General features: G+C 38.3%; 1 protein-coding gene across 1 annotated transcript in view; it reads left to right on the forward strand.

The window, feature by feature from the left end:
- SV2C (synaptic vesicle glycoprotein 2C) overlaps positions 1-22,820 on the forward strand; it is an 85,403-nt gene that overhangs the window by 22,641 nt on the left and 39,942 nt on the right. Inside the window, exon 3 of the mRNA XM_057363826.1 lies at positions 12,811-12,962. Within this exon, the coding sequence (XP_057219809.1) occupies positions 12,811-12,962 (152 nt within the window). The remainder of the gene's footprint in view (positions 1-12,810; positions 12,963-22,820) is intronic.

Raw genomic sequence — 22,820 nt, forward strand, 5'->3', positions numbered from 1 at the left:
AAAAAAAAATCCCACATTGTAAGTCACTGTCAGCTCCAGGAGCTATGTTGCTATGTTTTTTCACTTCATGGAGAAACACTAGAGATCATGTTCCATGAGACTTTCACTCTTCTGTGACYGTGGCAAAGTCCAAAAGCTTGTTCTATTACTTCTGGCCAATTCCCTGGGGCAGCCCTGGACYCTCATGCTGYCATGGTTTGTCTTTCGGCAAACAGRTTTGGCTTTCACCTAAATTGTCCCTGTTGGGATACTCTGCAAAATGTGTATTTATTACACCTCATGATGAGCTTGCCTGCACGATCTCCTCCTCACCTGTCCAGGGGCTTTTACAGTAACAGTCAGTGCCTGTAGCTTTCCTTGCCATGTGTACGTATGTCCTGGATTGGAACCATGCTCTATTGTTACCCAGCTTATGACAAATGGTCCCTGGAGGAGCAGGCTACTCATATCCATATCKACACTCCTGTGTGGGCTCCCACTCTGTTAAAAGTCCTCCTACCTCATCTTTGAGAGTTACATGAATAAATCATGGATCATTTGTCATTGTGTACTGTATTTTAAAGGGATTCTCCAAAACAAAACAAACCCAAATCCAATCAAAGAACAMCAACAAAAAGGACAGCATGAACTGCAGAATTGTTCCTTGTAGCAATTACTGCAGAGAGAGGCTCATGGCTGGCACAGATTTGCTGTGCTCTTCAAGGATTGATTTTTTCCCCTGAATAATCTCCTTCWGACAGTATCAGAGTAGCAGTGTGAAAGCCATGAAGTTTCTAAACAGAATGTTTCTCAACCCCTCAAGATGAGGAAAAGCTCATATTGATGGAATGTTTCCCCTTTTCCAGTTGGTGGGCACCTCTCTAAATTGCCACAATTTTTCAAATATGATGGACAGTGCAGCTGGTGTGGGTGGAGTTCTTTGCAATTAAGACTGAGGGGAAAAAAAAGTTGTTGAGTGTCTCTGCCTTCTCTATGTCCAGGAAACCAAGTCTCCAGTTTCCTTTGGGAAAGGACACACATTTTCCCTAGTCTTCCTTTTCTTGATGACTTAGCACTGTACCTCTATTTTCAAAGGAGGATGCTGTGTTTCAGTAATTTTGTGTGATTCAAAGAGCCCAACTATGAAACTAGAATAACTTTAAGGAAAGCACTGAATCATATGTTTTAAAGTCAAAATAGAATTGTTGCTCAGACTGGAGAGGGGTTTTCTGAAGGGGCAGAATTATCTGGACAACTTCTTTTAATTAAAGATCAATTAAATATTAAGAAGTATGCAAATGATATAAAATCAATCAGGTGTATGGAGTTTAAACCGCTCTGTTATCATCTACATAATTAAAAAACCGGTTAAGAAGCATGAAACATAAAACCAATATCTGATAGAAGATTGTATTTATTAAACAATAATACRAAATATATTCTTCTCATGAACACTTGCAGTGAAGGTACATTTATAGAAGTAAGTTGCTCATGGAAAAAGATATCCCTTCAAATACTTCTCTTTGCCCATTTTCATTCTGAAAAAAACTAAAACTAATAAAACTTCTGCAGGAAAAAAAAATACAGAGATTTTTAATGCGAAACAGTATAAGTAATATCAAGAAATTGCTGCATAAAGAGTAGTGATGCATAGAAAAGTCTGAAAGGTAAAATTAAGCTAGAGGAAAGAATAAAGAAATGGTGAAAACTCTACAAAATCATTTCCTTTTCCAGAAAATAATATCAGAATTTGGATTCTTTCATAGATTCATTGAAAAACAAAACTCAAAAGGAAATTGAATCCAAAAGGCTGAAAAAGGTCTATGAGGGCTTTAGACATGGTTTCCTACAAAATGAAAAGATCTAGACAAGAAACTGTGAGTTGTGTCCATCATTAGCCCTTGTGACAAGGTGCAAAGATTTACCATCAGAAAGCACCTTGTAATGTCTGCCTGTCAAAGGAAGGTTTCTCTGATACAGAACTACTTACAACGTGTCTGTTAACCTGATTGGAGGTGGAGTTGTCTGTTCAACACTACTACTGTGAAATAGTCTTAGATACAGAATTTTATCCAATTTCTGAAAAAAAAAATATTAATCTAAACTATTAGTTTAAGATTTTTGATACTTACAATTTTGGATGCCATTTTAAAAAGTACAACAAATTCATAATAAAGTCAATTTATTATGATTTATAATTAAAACTGCACTACAGATCTGTCTTATCCCAGAAAATTTCATTTTGGTTGCTTTGAAATAAGCAGAGATTATACAATTTTAGGAAAAAAAAATCATGCCTATCCAGCTTAAATATTATTTCTAAAAGAAATCAAAGTTTTTATGCAGTGAAAAGCTAGCTGAAATAAATATCCTGAGATGAATTACAGTTTAGAAATTTTCCAGACAACTTCATATGCTTGTTGCTGGAAGAAACAGTCTTTCTTCTGACCAAACAAAAAAATGCTAAATAAATGTGCCCTGTTTTAAAAGTACACATTATTTCCAGACTGCCAAGATTTCTTTCAATTTACCAAAATTACCAAATTGGCCAAATGTCTTCTCCAAGCCCACTGAAATATTAGGAAATACAGGGTAGATGTTGCTAACTGATGTAACTAAAAGTTATTAAGAAGCTCCTTCCCTGCCTGTCATCCCTTGTGAATGAAAGTCTTTCTCAAGATGTATTAATATAACACTTCTTTTACAGAATGGTTTAGACTATACTTCATTAAATCTGAGATTCACCTACAGGCAGCTTTCTTCATCCTTTCTTAGACAATCTCTAAACCTTCCTGGAATACTCATCCATTATTAGGAGCTACCAAGGAGTACTGGGGTCACCACAGTAGCACAAAACTCATAATTCAAGTATTTTCTCAAATTCTTCACATTTTTGTGGAGAATCAAAAGTTAGCAAAAATCCAAAACTGTGACCATAGTTTCTTGTAACTTGCTGTTTTGAGGTAGTTGTCTAAGTCGCCACATGCTGACTTTTACCAGCAGTTCTGCATATTTTACCTAGTGGCAAGAAACCCTTAGAATTGTATATCCACACCTCAGAGACCATAACAGGAAGGGTATGCAAGCAGTCTATATACATAAAAACTGCAGAARTATTCCAACAGAGATAAAGACCACATGAAAACAGGAGATTGTTTGCCTAGACAAGCAGTTCCTTCAGGAACTTCAGATCTACACCAACAGCCAACTTTTATAATTTTAGGTCATCAGTATCTAGTATCACAYTGTATTTATCCTTTACATTTTCATGTGCACTCGTTCCACTTCTTTTCCATGAAGCACCTAGTGTTCTCTCACCCTCAAAAGGTTGTAATCATTTTGCCTCTGATTCCTCTTCAGCATTCAGCTGCCTCCTACCCAGTGCTACCAGTGTTTTTACACTGTAAGCTAATGAATAGCTCTGCAGGTGATTGGCTTCAAAGCTGATAGGCTATGCCAAAAGCGATATATACTTCTCAGCGAAGCCAAGGAAATAGTTGGCAAGGCTTAAGCTTCACAAATAGCTTTGATTCAGCCTTTGCAGCTTCAGATACAGATAAAGGTTGACTAACATAAACCTCAGAGAAAAGTAGTCTTCCCTAAAGCTGTTAACAGGACAGTATTCTTAAAGGAAGATTTTACAAAAGGGAGAAAAGGACTAGACAAAGAAAATACGTAAATAAAGTAGAGAAATGACATGACAGAAAATAGATCAAAAGAAAAACTACAGAAACATAGAATCATTTATTTTGGAAAGGATCTTTAAAATCATTGAGGTCAACCATCAGTTGAATACTGCCTAGTCYACTCCTAAGCCTTATTCCTAAGCAGTTCATGCTTTAAAAACCCTCCAGGACTAGAGATTTCCCACTTCTCTGAGCAGTATGTTACAGTGTTTTGCAAAGGTTTCAATGAAGAAATCTTTCGTGCTGTGCAATTCCTCTAGCACAACTTGAGGCTGTTTCTTCTCACTCTGTTGTTTGCTACTTGGAAAAGAAGAGACGAACACCCACCTATCTACAATATCTTTTCAGGTATTTGTAAGGGTAAGGGTTTTTTCTTATCCAGCCAAAACAACCCCAGCTCCTTCAGTCACTTCTCTTAGCATTGTGCTCCAAACATTTTGCAAACTTCGTTGCCCTCTCTGAACATGTTCCAGAACCAAAATGACCTTCCTGTACTGGAGGGCCCAAAATTAAAAGAGGATCTGAGGTGAGGTTTCACCAGTGCCCAATACAGTGCACTGCCCTGGTCCTGCTGGCCACACCATTGCTGATCCAGGCCAGGATGCCATTGGGCCACCTGGGCACACCCTGGCTCATGTTCAGTCGCTGTCACCAGCACCCCCAGGTCCTTTTCCTTTGGGCAGCTTTCCAGCCACTCTGCCCCAGCCTGTGGCACTGCCTGGGGTTGTTGTGACCCCAGGGCAGGACCCGGCCCTGGCCCTTGTTGAACCTCACACCCTTGGCCTTGGCCCATGATCCAGCCTGGCCAGATCCCTCTGCAGAGCCTTCCTGCCCTCCAGCAGATCAGCTCCCACCCAGCTCGGTGTCACCCACAAACTGACTGAGGGTGCACTCGATCCCCTTGTCCAGGTCACTGATGGAGKCATTAAACAGAACTGCCCCAGTACTGAGCCCTGGGGAACAGCACTGGTGAGTGCCCACCAGCTGCATGGAACTCCACYCATCACCACTCTGGGCCCAGCCATCCGGGCAGTTTTTACCCGGTGAAAAATGCGCCTGTCCAAACCATCAGCTGCCAGTTCTCCAGGAGAATGCTTTGGGAGATATCACAGGCCTTACTAAAGCCCAGTTAGGCAACACCCGCAGCCTTTCCCTCGTCCACAAAGTGGGTGATCCTTTTTTTGGCGGAGGTCAAGTCAGTAAAGCACGACCCGCTTCCCACAATCCAGAACAATGCTGGCTAGGCTGATCCTTGGTTTTCCTATATGTGCCATGTGACACTGCAGGTTGTATGTATGTACTATGGCACATATATGACAGCATGACCTTCCCTGGCGCCAAGGTCAGGCCTGTAGTTTTCCAGATCCTCCTTACAACTCTCCTTGTATCACATATCTCAACCTCCAGTCATCTGGGACCTCCCCAGTTAGCCAGGAATGCTGGTAAATGATAGAACATGGCTCGGTGAACACTGCCACCAGCACACCCAGGGCCATTGAGTGGATCCCACCCAGCCCCACACACTTGAGCATGTCTATGTGTTATAGGGAGTCACTGGACATTTCCCCTTGGATATGTGAGCTTCATTCTGTTCATTCTCTCTGTCTTAAAGGTCAGGAGGCTGGGTACCCTGAGAACAACTGCTCTGACTACTAAAAATTGAGACAAAGAAGATACCAACATTTTCTTCATCTTTTGTCACCATATTTCTTCCCTCATTTAACAAAGGCTGGATATTCTCCTTAGCCCACAYTTATTGTTAATATACTTATTGAAACATCTTTGTGCCTTTTACAGCAGTGGGCAGATAAAGTTTCAGTTGGGCTTCGACCCTTATGATTTTCTCCSTGATTCTCAGGAGATCTCTGTAGCCTTCCTAGGTAGCCTGCCTAGTCTTTCACAGACCATAAACTCACTTGCGTTTTTTTGGAATTCCACTCCCTGTTTGTTCAGGCTGGTCTTCTTCCATGCTGGTTCAGCTTTCAGCATGTGGTGACAGTGTGGTCCTGCATTTCTAGAATTTCTTTCCTGAAGAATGTCCAGGGTTCCTGGGCTCATCTGCCCACCAGGACTGCCTCCCAAGCTACTCTCTCAACCAGAGTTATTTTGTGATCACAATGGCCCAGGGAGCCTCAGGATTGTAACACATCACCCAGCAGTCTTCCTCTCTTCACAAACAGCTGGTCCAGCAGGGTGCCYTCCCTGGTTTACATCCAGATGACCAGCTGTGTCAGGGGTTTATCTTCCACACGATCCTGGAATCTTCTGGACCGGTTCCTCTTCACTCTTGCTTTTCCAGCAGGCATCTGGTAASCTGAAGTCCCCCATGTCCTGGTTTGAAAGACAGGTGTCTGGAAAGGCAGGTGGGGACCTCCCTTGGAACGGAGAGTATGATTTCCTTCCCTCTAAGTTCTAGTAACTTTGAAATTAAGGGGTTTTCAGGCAAAGATATGGGAAAAGGAATAACAGTTGTTTACTAGTATGTATAAAAAGGCAAATAAACAACAATAACAAACGAACAAACCCCAAGCGCAGCTCCAGCCCGCTCCGGGCTGTGCCGCGGCCTCCCCTGTGCTGCAGTTCCGCTCAGGGCCGGCAGGGGGCGCTGCGGGCGGGTTCAGCCGCACCCCTCCCTCAGGCAGAAATGGCGGGCTGGATGGCGGGGTGGCTGCAGCAGGGACCTGAGGGCAGCAAGATGGAACAGCAAAGGAGGCACACCCCCGAAGTGGTAAATAAGATGTACCAAGAAACTTTGCAGCCTTGGCAAGGGCCGCGGGAGTTGGTGGGTACGGAGTGCTKGGTTAGAGTGTAGCAAGAAACCCCGGGGCAGTTGCAGAAAGCAGCGGGGGCTGGGGAAYAGCAGCCAGGTTTCAATACTGCAGCTGTTGTGCGCAGCCAGGGAGACGCACCCTCAGGGAGTCAGGGTCTCAGGTTTCCCCTGAGGCATCTGAGTCGATGGTGAGGGTCAAATCGGGTGTTAATAAGGTCCCAGTTCAACGGCTGCTCTTACGAGCAGAGTCTCACTCATGGCAAGAGACGGAATTCCACAGTGGTGCTGGATTCTCCCCGCAGTGACCATAGCCTGTCTCCCCTCCGATGCCGGGAGTGCAAGAGAGCTCAGAGCTGTGCCCAGCCACTGCCGCCAGCCCAAATCTCAGCCCCTTCAAGAGAAACCCTTCAGATAAGAGAAGCAGCCTGCTGCATCCTTCCCCCGGAGCTGGTCTGCTTCTTTTGTCTTTTCTTAAGTACCGGTCGTTACTGTCTCTTAGCAACAGATGGGAGAAAATTCCCTGAGGAAAATTCCCCTTTGAAAACAAAAGGAGCAATCCTAACCTCCAGTACACACAAGAACAATGGCCAATGGTTGTGAGAGTTCTTCCAGCTGCTTGTAGGCTGTTCACCTGCCTTTTCTTCCTGGTTCAGGTTCTGTCTATAGCAGACACACACGATAGTATTTGTCTCTCAAGTAAACATGAAAAGAAGAATGAAAAAGAACATCTACAAAAGAAAGAATTCATTAGCAAGGATTTTATGATTACCCATACGGGCATATGTGAAAGCAATTTATCTGACGTATGTAGCAAATTGTTTGCYATTTTGTGCTTGAATTTGCATTAAACTTGATTTTTTTACTAGTGTTGGGTAAATTTGAGGAATTAATTATTTACTTGTCAGTTCATCTTTCATCAGAACTGATTACTGTAGACTTAAGTAAATAATCATGTGAATCTTTTTTACTAGGACTCTCTTGCTATTAATAGCATACAGTCCACTTGTGTACCTGCAAGAAAACTACAGTCCAAAGAAACACTTATTTCAAAATGGGTAGAGTGATCAGCAAAGCTTAGTCTCTAGTGTGCTGCAGTTTTCTAGGGCTTTATACAGCAGTTCTCAAGGAAAAGGTCAATCTGTTTGCTCACCCTTAGATMTTTTACCAGTCTAATGGCAGTTCTGAAAGGAAAACAACAAGGTTTGTTTCAATGAGACTAGTGGCACTGGGRTAGAGTCCTGTTAAAAAGAACTGTTACGTGCAATGCAGTGGAAGGACTAGAAGTGATGGGCTGATTCCAAATCTGTGAATCTGGGTTTTGAGCTCTATCACTTTTTAACAAATTGCAAATAACAAGGTGACAACTTGCAAATGCCGTCTCACACAGATACGATCTATATTTAGTCTGGATAGTCTCCAAGTTTGAAAGAGAAGACAACGTATTTCAGAAGAACATTGTCCTACCTTGTACATTTACTGTTCTGTAAGGACTTTTTTTTTTTTCCTATTTATCTCTATTCCTTGTATACTTTTGCATTTCAAGCCCCTTTGGCTAGTGAATCTGCAAATAAACAAAAGCTTCTATCTGGAGCCAGCGGTTTATGAATGCCTCACAGACTGTTTTCATCCCAGCTGTCACAGTGTGCAATTGCCAAAATGTGTTGTGACAAATCACGGCTCTGAAGGTAGATTAACAGACATTTATCACCTTTGTTTGTAACAAAGAAAATGTAAAYGTATCGTAGCTTATTGTTTGTTTCGCTGAATCTCTTAAGGTGCACCACTGAAATCTCCTTTTGGTTTCATCTTCCTCATSATTTCACAGAACAAACACGAACTGTGAGTGTGCATAAGTATATAAATACTCATTTTCTCTTGCTCTACCCACTTCTGATAGGGTTTATTACATAAGATGTAGAATAACTGAAAAAGAAAAAGATCAACATGTCTCATTCTTTTGATTGACATTTGTGCTATTCTCTCACGTATAAACAATACGTGCAGTAGCAAATGGTTCCTGCTGTTTCTTCAGTGTTGTTCTTGCATATATTGCTGCATAGTTAAATTTAAAAAAAAAAAAAAAAAAAAAAAGCAAGGCTGAAAGAGCAGGCATCCTTTTGTTTTAGATGCAAAGTCTGATACTTATAGACTGAGAGCACTTATGATTTTGGGCCAAAGCTCAATGAAGTTTTGTCTTCTATTGGGATGAGCTTGTGCATCGTTACAGAATGGGTTATTCTGGAGACAATTATCACTTCTGATCATCAACCCAGAGGCTTAGATCAATGTTTTTTTTAATATTTTATAAAAAAGTTCAGACTCCAGACAATTTATCTGTGAATGTACGAAAAAAGTACTTTAGTTTTGTACATACTAACAAGATACATTTTGCAACCCCTAAGGAAGTAGTGCGTAGACTTCTCTCTGTATTCCGTGGGTAACATGTTTATGTCCACTGCTTTGGTTAGGATAACTGAAGAGATAGCAGAAATGAATGACAGGTAAGATGTAAAAACATCAGCTTGATTGAATAATTTGTATTTAGGAAAGTTAAAATCCTTCCCATTTTTGGAATGAATGTTCTTCTCAAGTAAGCACAGTTTTCACAAGCTTTTCATCTGCACGTGCAGACATATGAAGAGTATAGTTTCTTGTATCATATTATTTTCTACAAGTGAGGATGAGTTATGTAATTTACAAAAACAGTAACATCAAACAGCCCACTGTATCATAACAATTAATTGTCAGAAGCAGACTTAAACTGTACCCCGTGGAATAATAGTATTTGCATCTCTCCTAAACAAAACATGAAGTCTTTTAACTAAAAAAATTAGTAGCAGCTCTGCTTTTAATTTTACTTAAAATTCCCTCATGTGCATGCCACCATGCATTCCACACAATGCTGGTGGACAACGAAGAGGCAATCTGCTTTCAAATTTAAAATACAAAAATATTGAGAATCAAATTCTATTCCTTCCACATAAATATACAGGAGCTCACCTAGAGCCACTGAATAATTAAGGGCTTATATGAGTGCAAGTGAAGATGATACCTAACATAGGATTTTATTTTTTTTTTTTTAATATAAAGTGTTCATTCTTSCTTGCAGCTGTTGGGTGATACGGCAGTGGTTTCTTTTTATTTGAACTTTTGATAAGTTAATTCATAATTTATAATAGTGGCTGAAGGATCTGAAAAAAATCACAATAGAGTGATGGAAGAAGAGATACTCTGTTCCTCTCTTGTCCAAGTGTTTGAGAGGTAATTTATGCTTCTTCTGGCAATGTTCAGTGTACTTGATACCATGGTAGTTCTATAATAGAAAATGACTGTAGTACAGAGCACAAGATGAAATTTCTTTAGATTTCTTTCAGAAAAGTGTCAGAAAGAAATTTCTTTGCTCCTTAGAAGGGTTCTCAAGGTGCATTTAGTTTTTAAGGACTTCTCTCGTTATTGGGTGTGGTCACAATTGTAGCTTTTCCTGCTGTCACTCACTCTGCATTTAGGAGCAAGTTTTAGTGAGTGGAGACATGGCTACTGCCACTTTGAGATTGTCCAGCATTAAGAGCAAAAGAGCAGTCTTCTGCAAGAGGACATTTCTTCTCCATGTCCCTTCTTGCTCCTCCAGTTTTGCTGTTGATTAGCCTTTCTAAGTTTTTCATAATAATTTTTTTAGACCCTGTAGTAACTTTGTGATATAGGAAGAGCTTCATAGGTACCCATATCCTAAAAGATTGTAGCAGTACTTACATGAKGCCAGAAAGAACAGTTTAACCAGCTGAGAAGTAAATTTTCCATTCACAGTTTTGAGGTGCAAAGAAGTGCACAACATACTTTAAWATACCATTGCTATGAAGCAAAAACCTACAACTCTATATAGCTGTAGTTGTCTGCACAATGAAAGTACATCCTGTATTTCTTCTTTAAACTGTAGACTGAAGTTATTTTCACTATTAATCACTATAAACATAGTATCTGGACTTAGAAGAGTTTCTTACCCTGTTGATGCACTCACTGGAAATTCCAAATTAACCATATCAGTTGAAACAGGAAAAACTATGAGTTTTCAAAGCTGATGATGTTTTTCCTGCTTATTTGCATMTCCTAAATAAACATTTTTATTTGCTGGCTCCAAAATTCCTTTTACATGTCTAAAAAGTTCTCTTGCTAGAAAAGTTGCCCTATCAATTTGGTCTGTGTAGACACTGATGCTTCTTAGCCTTGGAGAGCCTTTAGGATGTAGCATATAAGTCAACCCACTTCCACCAGTTTTATTTCCTATTGCAGCATCAGCCTGCCATCCAAGACACACTTGGTTCATGTTGACAGGATGCAACATGAACCTTTTTTTGCTACTTTTGTTCGGTTCTGTACATTCAGATAACATTAGAAAAGGTGCTCTAATTAGAACCATGAGTATTGCATTTGGGCTATATTGTGGAAATGCAATTGAGTACTCTGAGCCCTGGAGTGTAAGACATCATAGCTGTAATCCATTTCTATTTTGTGAACTGGGGGGAAAGCACTGAGAAGCACTGAGAAGCACTGAGACAACAGGGCTTCCCCATCACTGGAAAATGATTTGTGGTTCTATTCTTGGCCGTGCCCACTCAATTTTACCTCACCCTGGGCTTCCAGGAGAAGCTCCAAGGAAAGTATCTCCCACTGCCTGTGACAGGGCAGTTTGCTAGTAAAGGCTTTCAACATTTCCACCCATGAGAAGAAGTGGGTTTGTTAGCTATATATGTAAGCCTTTGTTAGCTGCATATGTAACAAGAACTCCCAGAGGTGTAAAAGTTTACATTACCAGCAAAGTCTTTAAGAGCTAGCATGTTCAACTACACAAAACCTTCATTGTGAAGTTGAATACTGACAGGAGTATTTCAGAGAAGACAAGGCTTCAGGATATCCTAATTGAACCCTCCAGTACRTGAAGGGATCCTCTGAGAAAAATTGAGACTTTTTACAAGAACACGTAGTGATAGCACAAGAGGGAATGGCTTCAAACTGAAAAAACGCAGGTTTAGACTAGATATTAAGGAGAAATTCTTTACTTTGAGGGTGGTGAGGCACAGGAACAAGTTTCCCAGGAACATTGTGCCATGYCTGGCAGTGTGCAAGGCCAGGCTGGATGGGGCTGTGAGAAACCTGGTCAAGTGAAGGCATCCCTTGAAAGTAAGCCCATATTAGGGGGTTGGAACTAGCTGATCTTTTGGGTCCTTTCCAGCCCAAAGCATTCTATAATTCTATGAAGAGCTGTGTAAAGGAAATGAAAAAGCAGCAGTCCGCTGTACAAGCATAACAGCTCAATCCAGTACTTCATCACAGTAYACGAAGATAGCAAAATAAACTGTCTGGCTATGGCACTGAATTTTCTTAGTTGTGAAATACCACTTTGATATTCMTGTTTTTCTTACTAATATTTACTTAAATCACTTTTAAGGTTTGCTCTTTGCTTCTAGTTTGGCAGCTCCCAGATGACACCAAAAATATGCATTTATCTTTAAAATTCACTTTAAAAATTCAAACTATGCCATATATTGCTTTTAAGTATGTATTCTGATATGTGAGATGGTCTTTTCTTCATTGGAAAAAATRAAATCCCCAAGGACTTGTCTAATGCAGAATATTTGACAAATTGTGTAGGTAGTGAGCAGGTAAAGATAGTAAAAGATTGTTTGGAAACTTGTACCAAAAGTGGTGCATACTTTGAGTTACTTTAATGTGTGTAAAACTGAGTTGAATCTTTATTTTTGTCCAGCTGACCTTCAGACAGTGTTTATTTTACCATGTGAAAAAAAAGAATATTATATGAGTGTATATGGTTTTCATAAGAAATTTAGTAAAAAGCCAGCATGGGCTTAGCCATCCTTACAGTGCAACTGAATGGAATATGTTTTTAATTGTGTGTGAAAAACCCCATTGACAGTTTTATACTTCTTGGTTACCTAAATTGTGGGAGGTAAGACTTAGAGAAATAGCTATTACTCTTCAGGAAAATTATTAATATTTTTCTATTCGAAGCAATGTATTTTGACACTTGTCAGTAGGATGCCATGATTTTGTAATGGTGAAAGTCAAGACTTTGTGCTGGTTTTTGTTTCAGTGACTGACACATTGACAATTCCCTTGAAATATTGAATAGTATATAGAACAAATAATACATCAGATTGTCAAGAAAATATTTAACAAAAATTGCATCCAAACTGATGAATGTTTTCTCTAGATTTCCCCAAGACACGGTGCAATTTGAGAAGACACATTCTTGCCATGGAAGCTRCTTGTAGTTGGGGTTTTTGATGATTGCTGCTACAGGCTTGTTTGAAGTTTATCTAGCTGTTACTCACTTAATGCACGATCTGTATCTCCTTTTAGGATCGGTGGAGCTGTGCCAACAGTCTTCTCCTATTTTTCGGAAGTGCTTGCTCGAGAGAAACGAGGTGAACACCTGAGCTGGCTCTGTATGTTTTGGATGATTGGTGGCATCTATGCTTCTGCAATGGCTTGGGCAATAATTCCTCATTATGGTAAGAAACCATAGAAGAAGGAAAAAAATCCTTGTGATTTGGAGGTGTTCTAGTGTAAAAGTAAAGATCCTGAAGTACAGCTTAAAGAGGGGTCTTCATGTCTTGTCTGAAACTACTGACTTAACAGTAAGAAAGAAATTGATTCCTTTTGGAGGATATAGTGGGATAGGTTGTACCTCAAATAATAATTTATTAAAGGATGCAAAAATTCACCAATATCCATATTTATAGATTCTTTGAATTACTGAAAACCCAGACACATGAAAATGTAGTTGGTGATATTATTAAATCTGGAGAAAATAGACAATGTGGAGATTTACATCAGAGAAATTTTAAATTGCTGGAATGTCAATGTAATGGTCCTTTAGACATAGAGATAAATTGTGAATTATATATTCTTGAGAAGAACAGTGAGAACTTTCTTAATGTTTGCAGTGCTGAAATCTGAAATTAGTCTGAAAATAAAGCTATGCTGTGCTTCTTAGGAGGTCTGTTTAGTGGTGTAAAAGCAGACAAATGTAACAAAGTACATTTAAATGGTCTAGGGATGTATGAAGGCAATGGCTGAAGTTATACACACATGAAATATAAACTATGATGTGGAAGAGCTCTGTAATTGCCCTGACATAGTCAAACATAAAGTGGAGATACAGATTGAACTCTTTGTCTCACAGGCTTGCCTTTTAGAAGAGTTAAGTGCTCACAGGTCTCCGGGGTTGCTGAGACTGCTCAGGGGCTCTTAAAAATGAGCCTCTCAAGCACTTCTCCCTGGCAGGCCTCAAGTGAAGTAAAGCAGCACTGTGAATTAGCTGGCATCCAAAGCAGCTTTCTTTAGCCAAGCAATGAGGTTTATCACAGCTATATTGTGAAGAGGGAGCATCTTCATGAGGTCTGCCCAGAGTGATGGGAACATTTAGCAAGTAGTAATGTCCAGAAATAAATTAAAATAATGCAGACTAATCAGATACCTAGACTGTTTTATTAAATTAATTTCAGAGTTCAGTACACTCAACCTGAATCTATATCTTAAACCTTGCCTTTTGACTTCAAAYTGCTGGAAACAAAGAGGAATTTGTGCTGTCAAGGCACATGTTGTTGTTTTTGGKTTTTTTTTCTCCAATTAGTTAATTGCTCTGGATGCCAAGTACTTCATTTCCTGTGGACTTTAATTTTCTTTATCTTTCAGTGGAAAATGCAAATATTATGACAGGCTGATTTACTTAGGTTGTCTTATTTCTTTGTAGATTTTATAAGTAACTTTATATCTTTTACTGAGGTGCTATTAAAACATAGCATGGAAGTATATTTTAATGGATAATGTTACACTTACACCAAAGCAGTGGCACTTCAGAGAAAAATTTTCTTCTTTCTTTAGAAGTGGAAGAATATCAGCAACTAAAAGGAGTGCTGCACTGATTTTGTTGTTGTTGTTTTTTCCACCTGCAAAAATATTTCTTAAATAACRTAAGACAAAAGAAAGGAAAAACCAATTTCAAAATGTAGTATTCCTCTATGCTAGACATACAAATCACTACTTGCAGTTTATTCAGGTAAGTTGTAATGATCAAAAGGCCAAAAAAAGTGAGCTATAAACAACAGAATCCTTTTTTCACAGTAAAAGAAATAAGTTCACACATAATTTGGCAAAATTAAACAGAACATATTTATGGGTTTTAGTGAGGTCTTAAATTTGTCTTTACTTTTAAATTGGAACTTTTGTTACATTAAAACCTACTATAAATGTGAAATCACTCCAGTTCAGGCAAACTGGTTTTTTTTGTCATGATGCTGGGCCAGGCTCTCAGACATAGCCAAGGTCTCCCAGGGTAAACCCTGTTGTAGCCTCTGGGGAGAGTGGTCACATATTGCTGTCCCCTTCTGGAAACATTCTAGGTCAGACAATGGCCCTKTGGTGTCTACACCATTAGTATCACATGCGATTACAAGGAAGCTCTTACAGTGTTTTCTATTTTACAATTTCTACATGATTTCCATGGATTTGTTTTGCCAGAATTAAGCAAAGAGAAAGATTTTCYTCCAAATCACTTCCTGTCCTTCTCATCATTCACATCTTTACTGACCAGGAAATAAAATAAGATAATAAACAACCTCTCAAATCTAAATGCCATTTATAGTTGTGCATAGGTATTTTTGAGTTCCCTGCTTCTCACTTGAGGGGTAGACTTTTTGTTTTCTCAGTTGGATTAAGAAGTTACTCAATAGCAGTGAATGAAGTTCCATCCATAGGAAAGCAATACACTGTCATTGAGGTGGAATTATTCTTATATTAATAGAAGGATATCAGGTCAACACAGTAGAATAATTCAGAATATTATTTTCTTCCCTTTTTTTTACCAATGTATTACTTTCATTTGTACTCCTTCTTATGTAAGCCACTTTAAAAAGTCCTAGATTCATAACTATAAATTTTCTAGCCCAAGGCAGAGAGTGAAGATATCTATATAAGTTTGCCAGTTGAGCATTTAGCTATAGCTTTCTGGGAGAAAACAAATATTATTCACTATATAGTAGTTTATCTCTGCTGTTGTTGAAGTAGCATAGGAGTGTCTGAAGCAGGAGTAATGCTCTGAAATAGGGTGTTGATAACTATTGTCTTGGCATCAGTATGTTGTAAAGTGAGGAATTAGTGTGATGTAGTGCTGCAGTGGCCCCAAATGGAGCGACTAATATCATCTGGAAGACAAGCATCTCTCTAGCAGGGCTATTTGATTTAAATATCTGTTGGCTTATATATCTGTTGGCCATTGTTTAAAAACTGAAAATTTACATAGACTTGTTAGGGTCTCCAAAACTAGTGCTCAGGCTAGAAGACAGAAGAAGAAACATCTGCAGAGAAACGCTTCTAATTAACCGAGTGCCAGATTAGACTGCTAAAAATAAATTCCTTCTTATGCTGCTTATATCAGGCTGGATTGGAGGAATATTAATAATTTTGTAAATACTTTTGCAAGTGCAACTTTAATTTTAGCATCCTATTTCAAGGTAGCATAGTACAAAGACTGTCAAATGCATCARCTGTGTATTGTAATTGTCTTTACAATGTTCATTTTTCAAATAATGAAGAATCCTAAGACTGAGAAAGTTTATTTTAAAATCCAGACATTGATATCTTAAATTTTTTTATACTAAATTTATGTTTTAGTCTGAGAACAAGAATTAAAAAGAACTATGAAAGTTGTTCAAGCAATTATTAAAAAAGAAAAAAGTGCTGTGCCATGGTTATAAAAATCAGTCTCAATTTTTGTTGTAACATATCTCTAAACTAAACATCAAGGGAAACTGGATAAGGTTTCAGTGTCCTTTACCTATCAGTTTTGATATTCTGTCTAATATTATGTTTTGCCTGTGGGAGTCATACAGCCTTTTCTGGCTCCATGGATTATAGACAAATCTTTTGAAATTCGAAACATTCCCTGGAGTATTTTGCTTAGTGGCAAATAAATATTGACCTAATCAGTTCTTAAATCTTATTCCTGAACAAGAAGGGGTGTYCTTGACCAAAAAGAAATTAGATTGCAAGGTAGAGAACAGGATGGTGCAGGTATCCAGGTGTTACAGCCTAAGCTGCAAGTGGAATCTTTCTCAGACTCTCACACCCCACTTCCAGTATTTGCCTGAGAAGRGAGGAGATAACCATGTCAAATGACTGTAGTGAACAAGTCTCCACAGTGTGAACAGAGATAGACACATTGCTTCCATGTATTTACGACAAATTCCAATTAAATTAGGCTGGATTATTCCCTAAACCACTTCAAATTTAATAATACAGAATCAAGGAAATAGGAAAAATACTTCATTCTAACACACTCGATGCAAAAAGCAAATGTAAGTTTAAACATCTTTTTCAGACCATTGTAATCACAGTRCATAACAGATCTTTACCTAAAGGATTCATTTTTCATCACTAGAATCTTTTTTTTCCTCTGAGTTGAGGACCACTTACTTGTGTGTATAAGAGAGGTATTTAGCACCATTCAGGAAACACAAACTTAGAGTAGCAAAATGTGGAGTAAGAAATCTAAGGAAATGGCATTCAATTTCAGAAGCGAAGATTCCTTGCTTAGATGTAATATTTCTCTGGGTGTGAATGGGAATGTATAAATATGATCTCTATTCCAGCAGAATTTTCTATTGCATGAGCAAACAACTGGTACCTTACTCTGTGACTAAAAATCACAGTTACAAATGATAAACTAGTAGCTAATTGCAAATGATATTTCTACTTAAGCCACTAGTGGCTTGCAAAGTGRCCTGAAAAATATTTCAGTTTGTAGCAGAAGATTGTTGAGGTAAACCAGTTCCATTAGCCTGAAGAAAATTAACTCTAGTGGCAATGAAAATGATCCTTTTATCACCTTTGWGCATGGTGCCTTGAGAACAGTTTCTGTCATATTTTCTGCGTCATATTTACTCTGGTTTTCTGTCATCCAGTTGAAGATAAAAAGGATAAACCTATCTTCAAAACTGCAATAAAATTTCCTTCTGCCTGAAACCATCATGAACTATTTTGTAGTAGAATAGACAAGAAGGTAAGCAGACCTGCATGCAGCAGCTATGCAAATGAGGCTCATTGTGCAACTCACAGCATGTAAAGCACCAGGCAGAGTTAAYGGAGGAATTAACCTCTTAGGCTGCTGCAGATTTAACTGAGAAYATGATGGACTAAAATTGTGGAGTGGCAGTGAAATAACTCCCTTATTGTATCTGGTTTTTTTTGGTTGGGCTAACGGGTTTCTCAGTGGCACCTGGCAGCAGTGATATTGGGTTATGCTATGTACTTAGGGCATAGYAAGTACTAGTCCTTAATGAACAATAAAAGCAGAAGGATCTTAGGAGGTATCTATCTTCCAGCACTTCTGGTGAGAAGACCTGGATCCTTTTGAGAGGTAGGAGATGTAAGTGTGGATTTACTGAGCTGATATTTCTGTCAAAGGGAGGTAGATAATGAAAAAGACTTTTCAATGGTGTGTTCCTTAAGCATGTGAATGAAACTGCCACGTTAGTAGTGAAACCTCAGACACTGAAATTCCTTTTGCGGGCGCCACTTTTGATTCTAATTTGAAGCAAGTTGATGCACTGGATGCCCTCTCCAAGTTCCCTCACCCCTGCTCTATTAAACAAATACTCTTCCTCCACAGTGTGTTGCAATAGGCCAGAAAACAACAAATGAATAAAAAAAATCAGAATAAAAAAAAATTAGAAAAGGAAGCAGCATCGAATATTCCCAGCATATGTTGGAAAATGCCTGCCTATGAAACTACTCTGGCTGGTAGTTCCAAGAGGAAGACAGAAGGGTTCTTGGCCAAATAACCCTTCACTGGTAGAAACAGAAATTTTAAGTTGATCCTTTTTACTTTTTAAAATTCTGGATCTCAATTAAAAAAAAAAAATTCCAACCCCTTAATATTATTTTTCTTATTTTCCTCGAACATTTCTCTAAAAGTCTTAATTTATGTGATAGTTCACAACAAATTCAAGCCATAGCAACAGCTGTTTGGAAAAAAGCTGAGCCTAATCTATCTTTGCAGAAGATATCTGAATTTCATCAGCTGTCCACTACRAAGAAAAGTGCCAAAGAAGATGGTCTGGGGAACAGCACTATGTTTGTTTTCTCACTTGTAAATAGCCCATGAATGCACCAAGAAATCTGCAGAATGACAATCAATATATTGTCATTTTTGTCAGACTTGGAGGAAACGCATGAACCGAAATTTAAAACTGAGAACAGATTTTCAATTTGCCTCATACAATTTATTTTCTGATATATCTTCTGTCTTCAGAATCAACCTTAACAAATGAAAAATACCATTTGAGATCTAAAATTCGAGCTTTGTTAAGGCTGAATCTACATTTGCTATGAGACTGTGTCATGTTGTATAAATAGAGTAGATCAGACATAAAGGCGTCTACTACATAATGCAACATCTGTTGATCTGTTTCCCATTTCTCTAAGAGACAAAGTGATCCCCAATGTGCTATGCTTCCCCCTGCAAATACTTAATGCACTTACATTAATCTGGTATTCAGAAGATGAAGCTGTATCTATACCTTTTTTAATCTGAGTTAATTAAAGTGTGTACAAGGCAGTTTTAACATTAACTTGAGTTATCAACTTCTACTTGTGAATTGTTCTTCATTTGAAATAATCCTATCAAATTAGATTACACTGAATGTGTCCTTTAAAAAAAATCTTCGTCTTTAGGCACAACAATAATGACAGAACACAGCAGAATTTAGAAGAGCTGCTTATGCAAATGTAGCTGGGAGAGCAAAACAAACCACTTCATCAGGTTTTTATTTTCTGTGCTCTAATGCAGAGTTTGATATGGTCATTTCAATGTTTATATTTGCAAGCCCTAGAAGCTTAAGTAGCTTTTAGCACATCTACTTAATGAGCACTAAAGATGCTCATTAGTGAGCTTCAAATATAACCTTTTCCTTGGCACTTTAAGCTGAGGGTGAAAGAGTAAATTTGTTTATGGAGAGGTTCAGTAAAAATCTAGCCAATTGTTTTGTGAGCAAAGGAGATATGAGGCTCAGTTTCCTAGGGGTTTCTGTCAATGACCTTTTTATCCTGGCAAACTCCCTTCTGCCTCTCTTCACTTATGTTTTCTACAAGGCACCATGGTAGTGCTTTTACTTTGTCCTTGCTTTTTCTAGATCCTTTCTGTTGTAGTCTCTGCAGTTACCCTTTCTTCCCCCCAGAGCTCTGCTATGAGACACATTCAGATGTCCACACTCTCACCATGCTCTGGCCTAGCTGCTGTCAGGAAGAAGGCAACTTGTTTTGATCTGGGTCAGACCAGTGCCAAAGTCAATGGWTGGTGTGGCTGTGTTACAGTCCCAGTCCCAGCTACGCTGCACCATCCCTGAGGGACCATTGACATCTCCTCTTTTTCCTTCACCTTCCAATGGATTCTCTCTTCTCTGCCTGGGCAGCATATTTCACAATGCTTTCRAGAATGTGACTGTCTTTGAGACTTTTTCTTCTCTGATGTTTGATTGAAGTATCTTAATAGCATTAAAGAATGCTGGTGGAGGAACTCACAGACAGGTGAACAGACTGTTGCCATTAACATCATTGTTCAATGCCATAAACATAATTTACCACAGAAACCATAGTAATAGTCAATCATTCGTATGAAAATAAAACAATGTCAACTTTTCAGCCTCACTCTTAATGAAAATTGAGTTTCACACAATGAATTTGCCTTGAGGATAACTTAAGGAAAATTAAATCCAAGCTAATAAAGCTGCCTTGGAAAACTGTCCAGGCTGGCCAGCAGAAGTACTCGCAGTGTCAGGCATTAACCTTGCTTTTCCCTTTTAGAAACAAATAARATGTTACTTTGATAAGATTTCTTTGCTAAAATTGTTAGTGTTAAAGCACCAAAAAAACCACTTGGTTTTGTGGTTGGTCTATAAAAGAAGAAAAATTTGTGTGATTATTCATATACAAAAAAAAATTAATTTATTCTTTCTGCTCACACTTGTATGAAGAACCTGTACAAAAATACGGACAAATCTAATCTACCTCCCTTACAGTGTTTGTGCACTGTATAAAGACATCAGCAGAAGACAGTATAAAATAAGTAATGATAATCATGAAGATTTCGTGAAGTTTCTGGGCTGAGGTTTCCATTGCAAATTTCCTTAGCTTTGRTGCTGGTCAAGGTGAAGAAATGCTGCTTTCTACCACTTTCTGTTCCTCCCTTGCTGTTTGAGTTAGTAGAGTTTTCTGTTTACTATTTGGGCAATTTGTTTATAGGCAGTGAAAATTTTGGCTCCCCTCTTAGTTGTTTCATGGAAGTGGCATTGCCATATAATAAAAATGTAAGGAATTACAGCTAAAGAGATCGAGGTAAGGCTTTTATGTTGTTTTATTTTCCCACAGAAACATTATTTAGTTCAGTCTGATATAAACTTTTGATTCCTTTATGATTCTTGATTCTCAAGGAAGCTGTATAAAAGAAAAAATGTAATACAATTCTCTGTTTTGTTTTTTTTTAATAGATTGTATTTTCATTTTCCCCTTTGATAATTGCCTTTCAAATACTGTGACTGTCTGTTCATAGATAAAATCCACCTCCCCACTACCACTATGATAGACTGTTGCTGAGAATCATTAGTGCTTGATTTGAGAGTGCAAATAAAATTTTGGAAGTGTTTGACCAAGGCTTGAATTCAAAACCTACAGTTCACAGTATGTACAGAAAGGCCCCATAGTAAGTAAGGTCAGAAATGTGACCAGGTTTGTTTCATTGTCTGATTGGGAGATAATTCCTAGAATGCACATCTGCTCTAATCATTTGATCACAAAAACTGGCTGGTTAGTCAATCTGTCTCTAGTAGTGATAGGACATTGCTCATTTATGTTAAAAAAAAAAGGAAGAAAGAAAACAAGAAAACAAGAGGCAAATTAAATAGCAAAAGATGAAATGAGACTTAAATCGCAGCACTGAAAAGCTCATTAAAAATACGATTTTTCTTGCAACGTCTTTCAAACAAATAAATATAATGGAGTTAAATTTTGAAAGAGTTTCTTGAATTGCAGAGATGTTCTTCAGGGTGTTATACTGCAGCAGCAGCACACAAAAGGTAAAATGTGTATTATTGGTAAAARTGTCCTTTTGTTATTCTTCAGATATTGTTCCAGCATTTCAATTAATGTTTTGTTTCTACATTAAGCTAGATAAGGRCTCCCAGTTTTCTGTCCATAAGCTGTGGTGTTTCATTGTGCCTTTTACTGATTGTCCTTTTTGATTAATTGCATCTCTTTCCTTCTTTTCCATGAGCCCATCATTTAAATATCCTTAGTCCAGGTGTACATAAATCACTGGGAGTCCTGGACCAGACAAGAACACTTTCATTTTCAATTAGTTTCCTCATCTAACTGCTGCTTTTAGTAGTCTCTGCAGCAACTCATCACATCAACCGTAGCATGTTTGTGATCTCATAGCTATGGATAGAACATAGAGGGCACCACACCATTGTATCTGTATTTTGTATATAAGTGGGACAAGAATATGAAGAGATTTTTTTAGCAGACAAGTTCTTCCTCACAGACTTTGATCATAATGACTGCTGCACAAGGCATTTGACAATTTTACGTTGTCTGCTTATAGAATTGGATTCTGTCTGCTCTCAATGATTTACTCATATTGTACACTTCAGCACTGCCCAAACAGATGCCTCTAAATTCATACAGAAACCATTTTTCATTTCTTAAATAAAATAGTGGGAAAACACTAAGTACATGTAGGAGAATGGAGGTAAAAAACAAAAAAAAAATAAAAGTAACATACAAATTATGTTCATACAAAGTTTGAAGCACATTTTAGTGACATTTGGTTGCACAGTCTTGGTGCCAACATTGGCCATGATATTTCAAAGCCCTGACAGCAGCATTTCTTAACATGGGGTCTCTGCCACTCCTGATATTAATTGCATCTGTTTGAACTTTCATCTCTGGAAAGCCTGACATAACCTTTTCTTCTTAGACTGACAAGCCTYTAAGTTGCGATGTTGTCAATGTTGTGGCCGGCAGATTTTACTCTTGTAAAAACTCAATGTTTTGCAGATTGTGAAATGCCATCATTGAACAGCTGCACAGAGCCAGACCCAAGCCAGGACTTTGCAGAAATGCATGAGTACATAAATCTCTGGGGCCACCGACTCAGTCAGCCAAATAGTCAGATCAATTATGTGCCACAGTCCTTGTAATGAGATTTTCAGCTCCATATTAACCCTTGGTAGCCTATTCTTTCCTTCTTTCTTTCTTTCTTTCTTTCTTTCTTTCTTTCTTTCTTTCTTTCTTTCTTTCTTTCTTTCTTTCTT

Source organism: Malurus melanocephalus, unplaced genomic scaffold, assembly GCF_030028575.1.
Source record: "Malurus melanocephalus ecotype Western Australia unplaced genomic scaffold, MMel_1.1 scaffold_31, whole genome shotgun sequence".
Classification (NCBI taxonomy): domain Eukaryota; kingdom Metazoa; phylum Chordata; class Aves; order Passeriformes; family Maluridae; genus Malurus; species Malurus melanocephalus.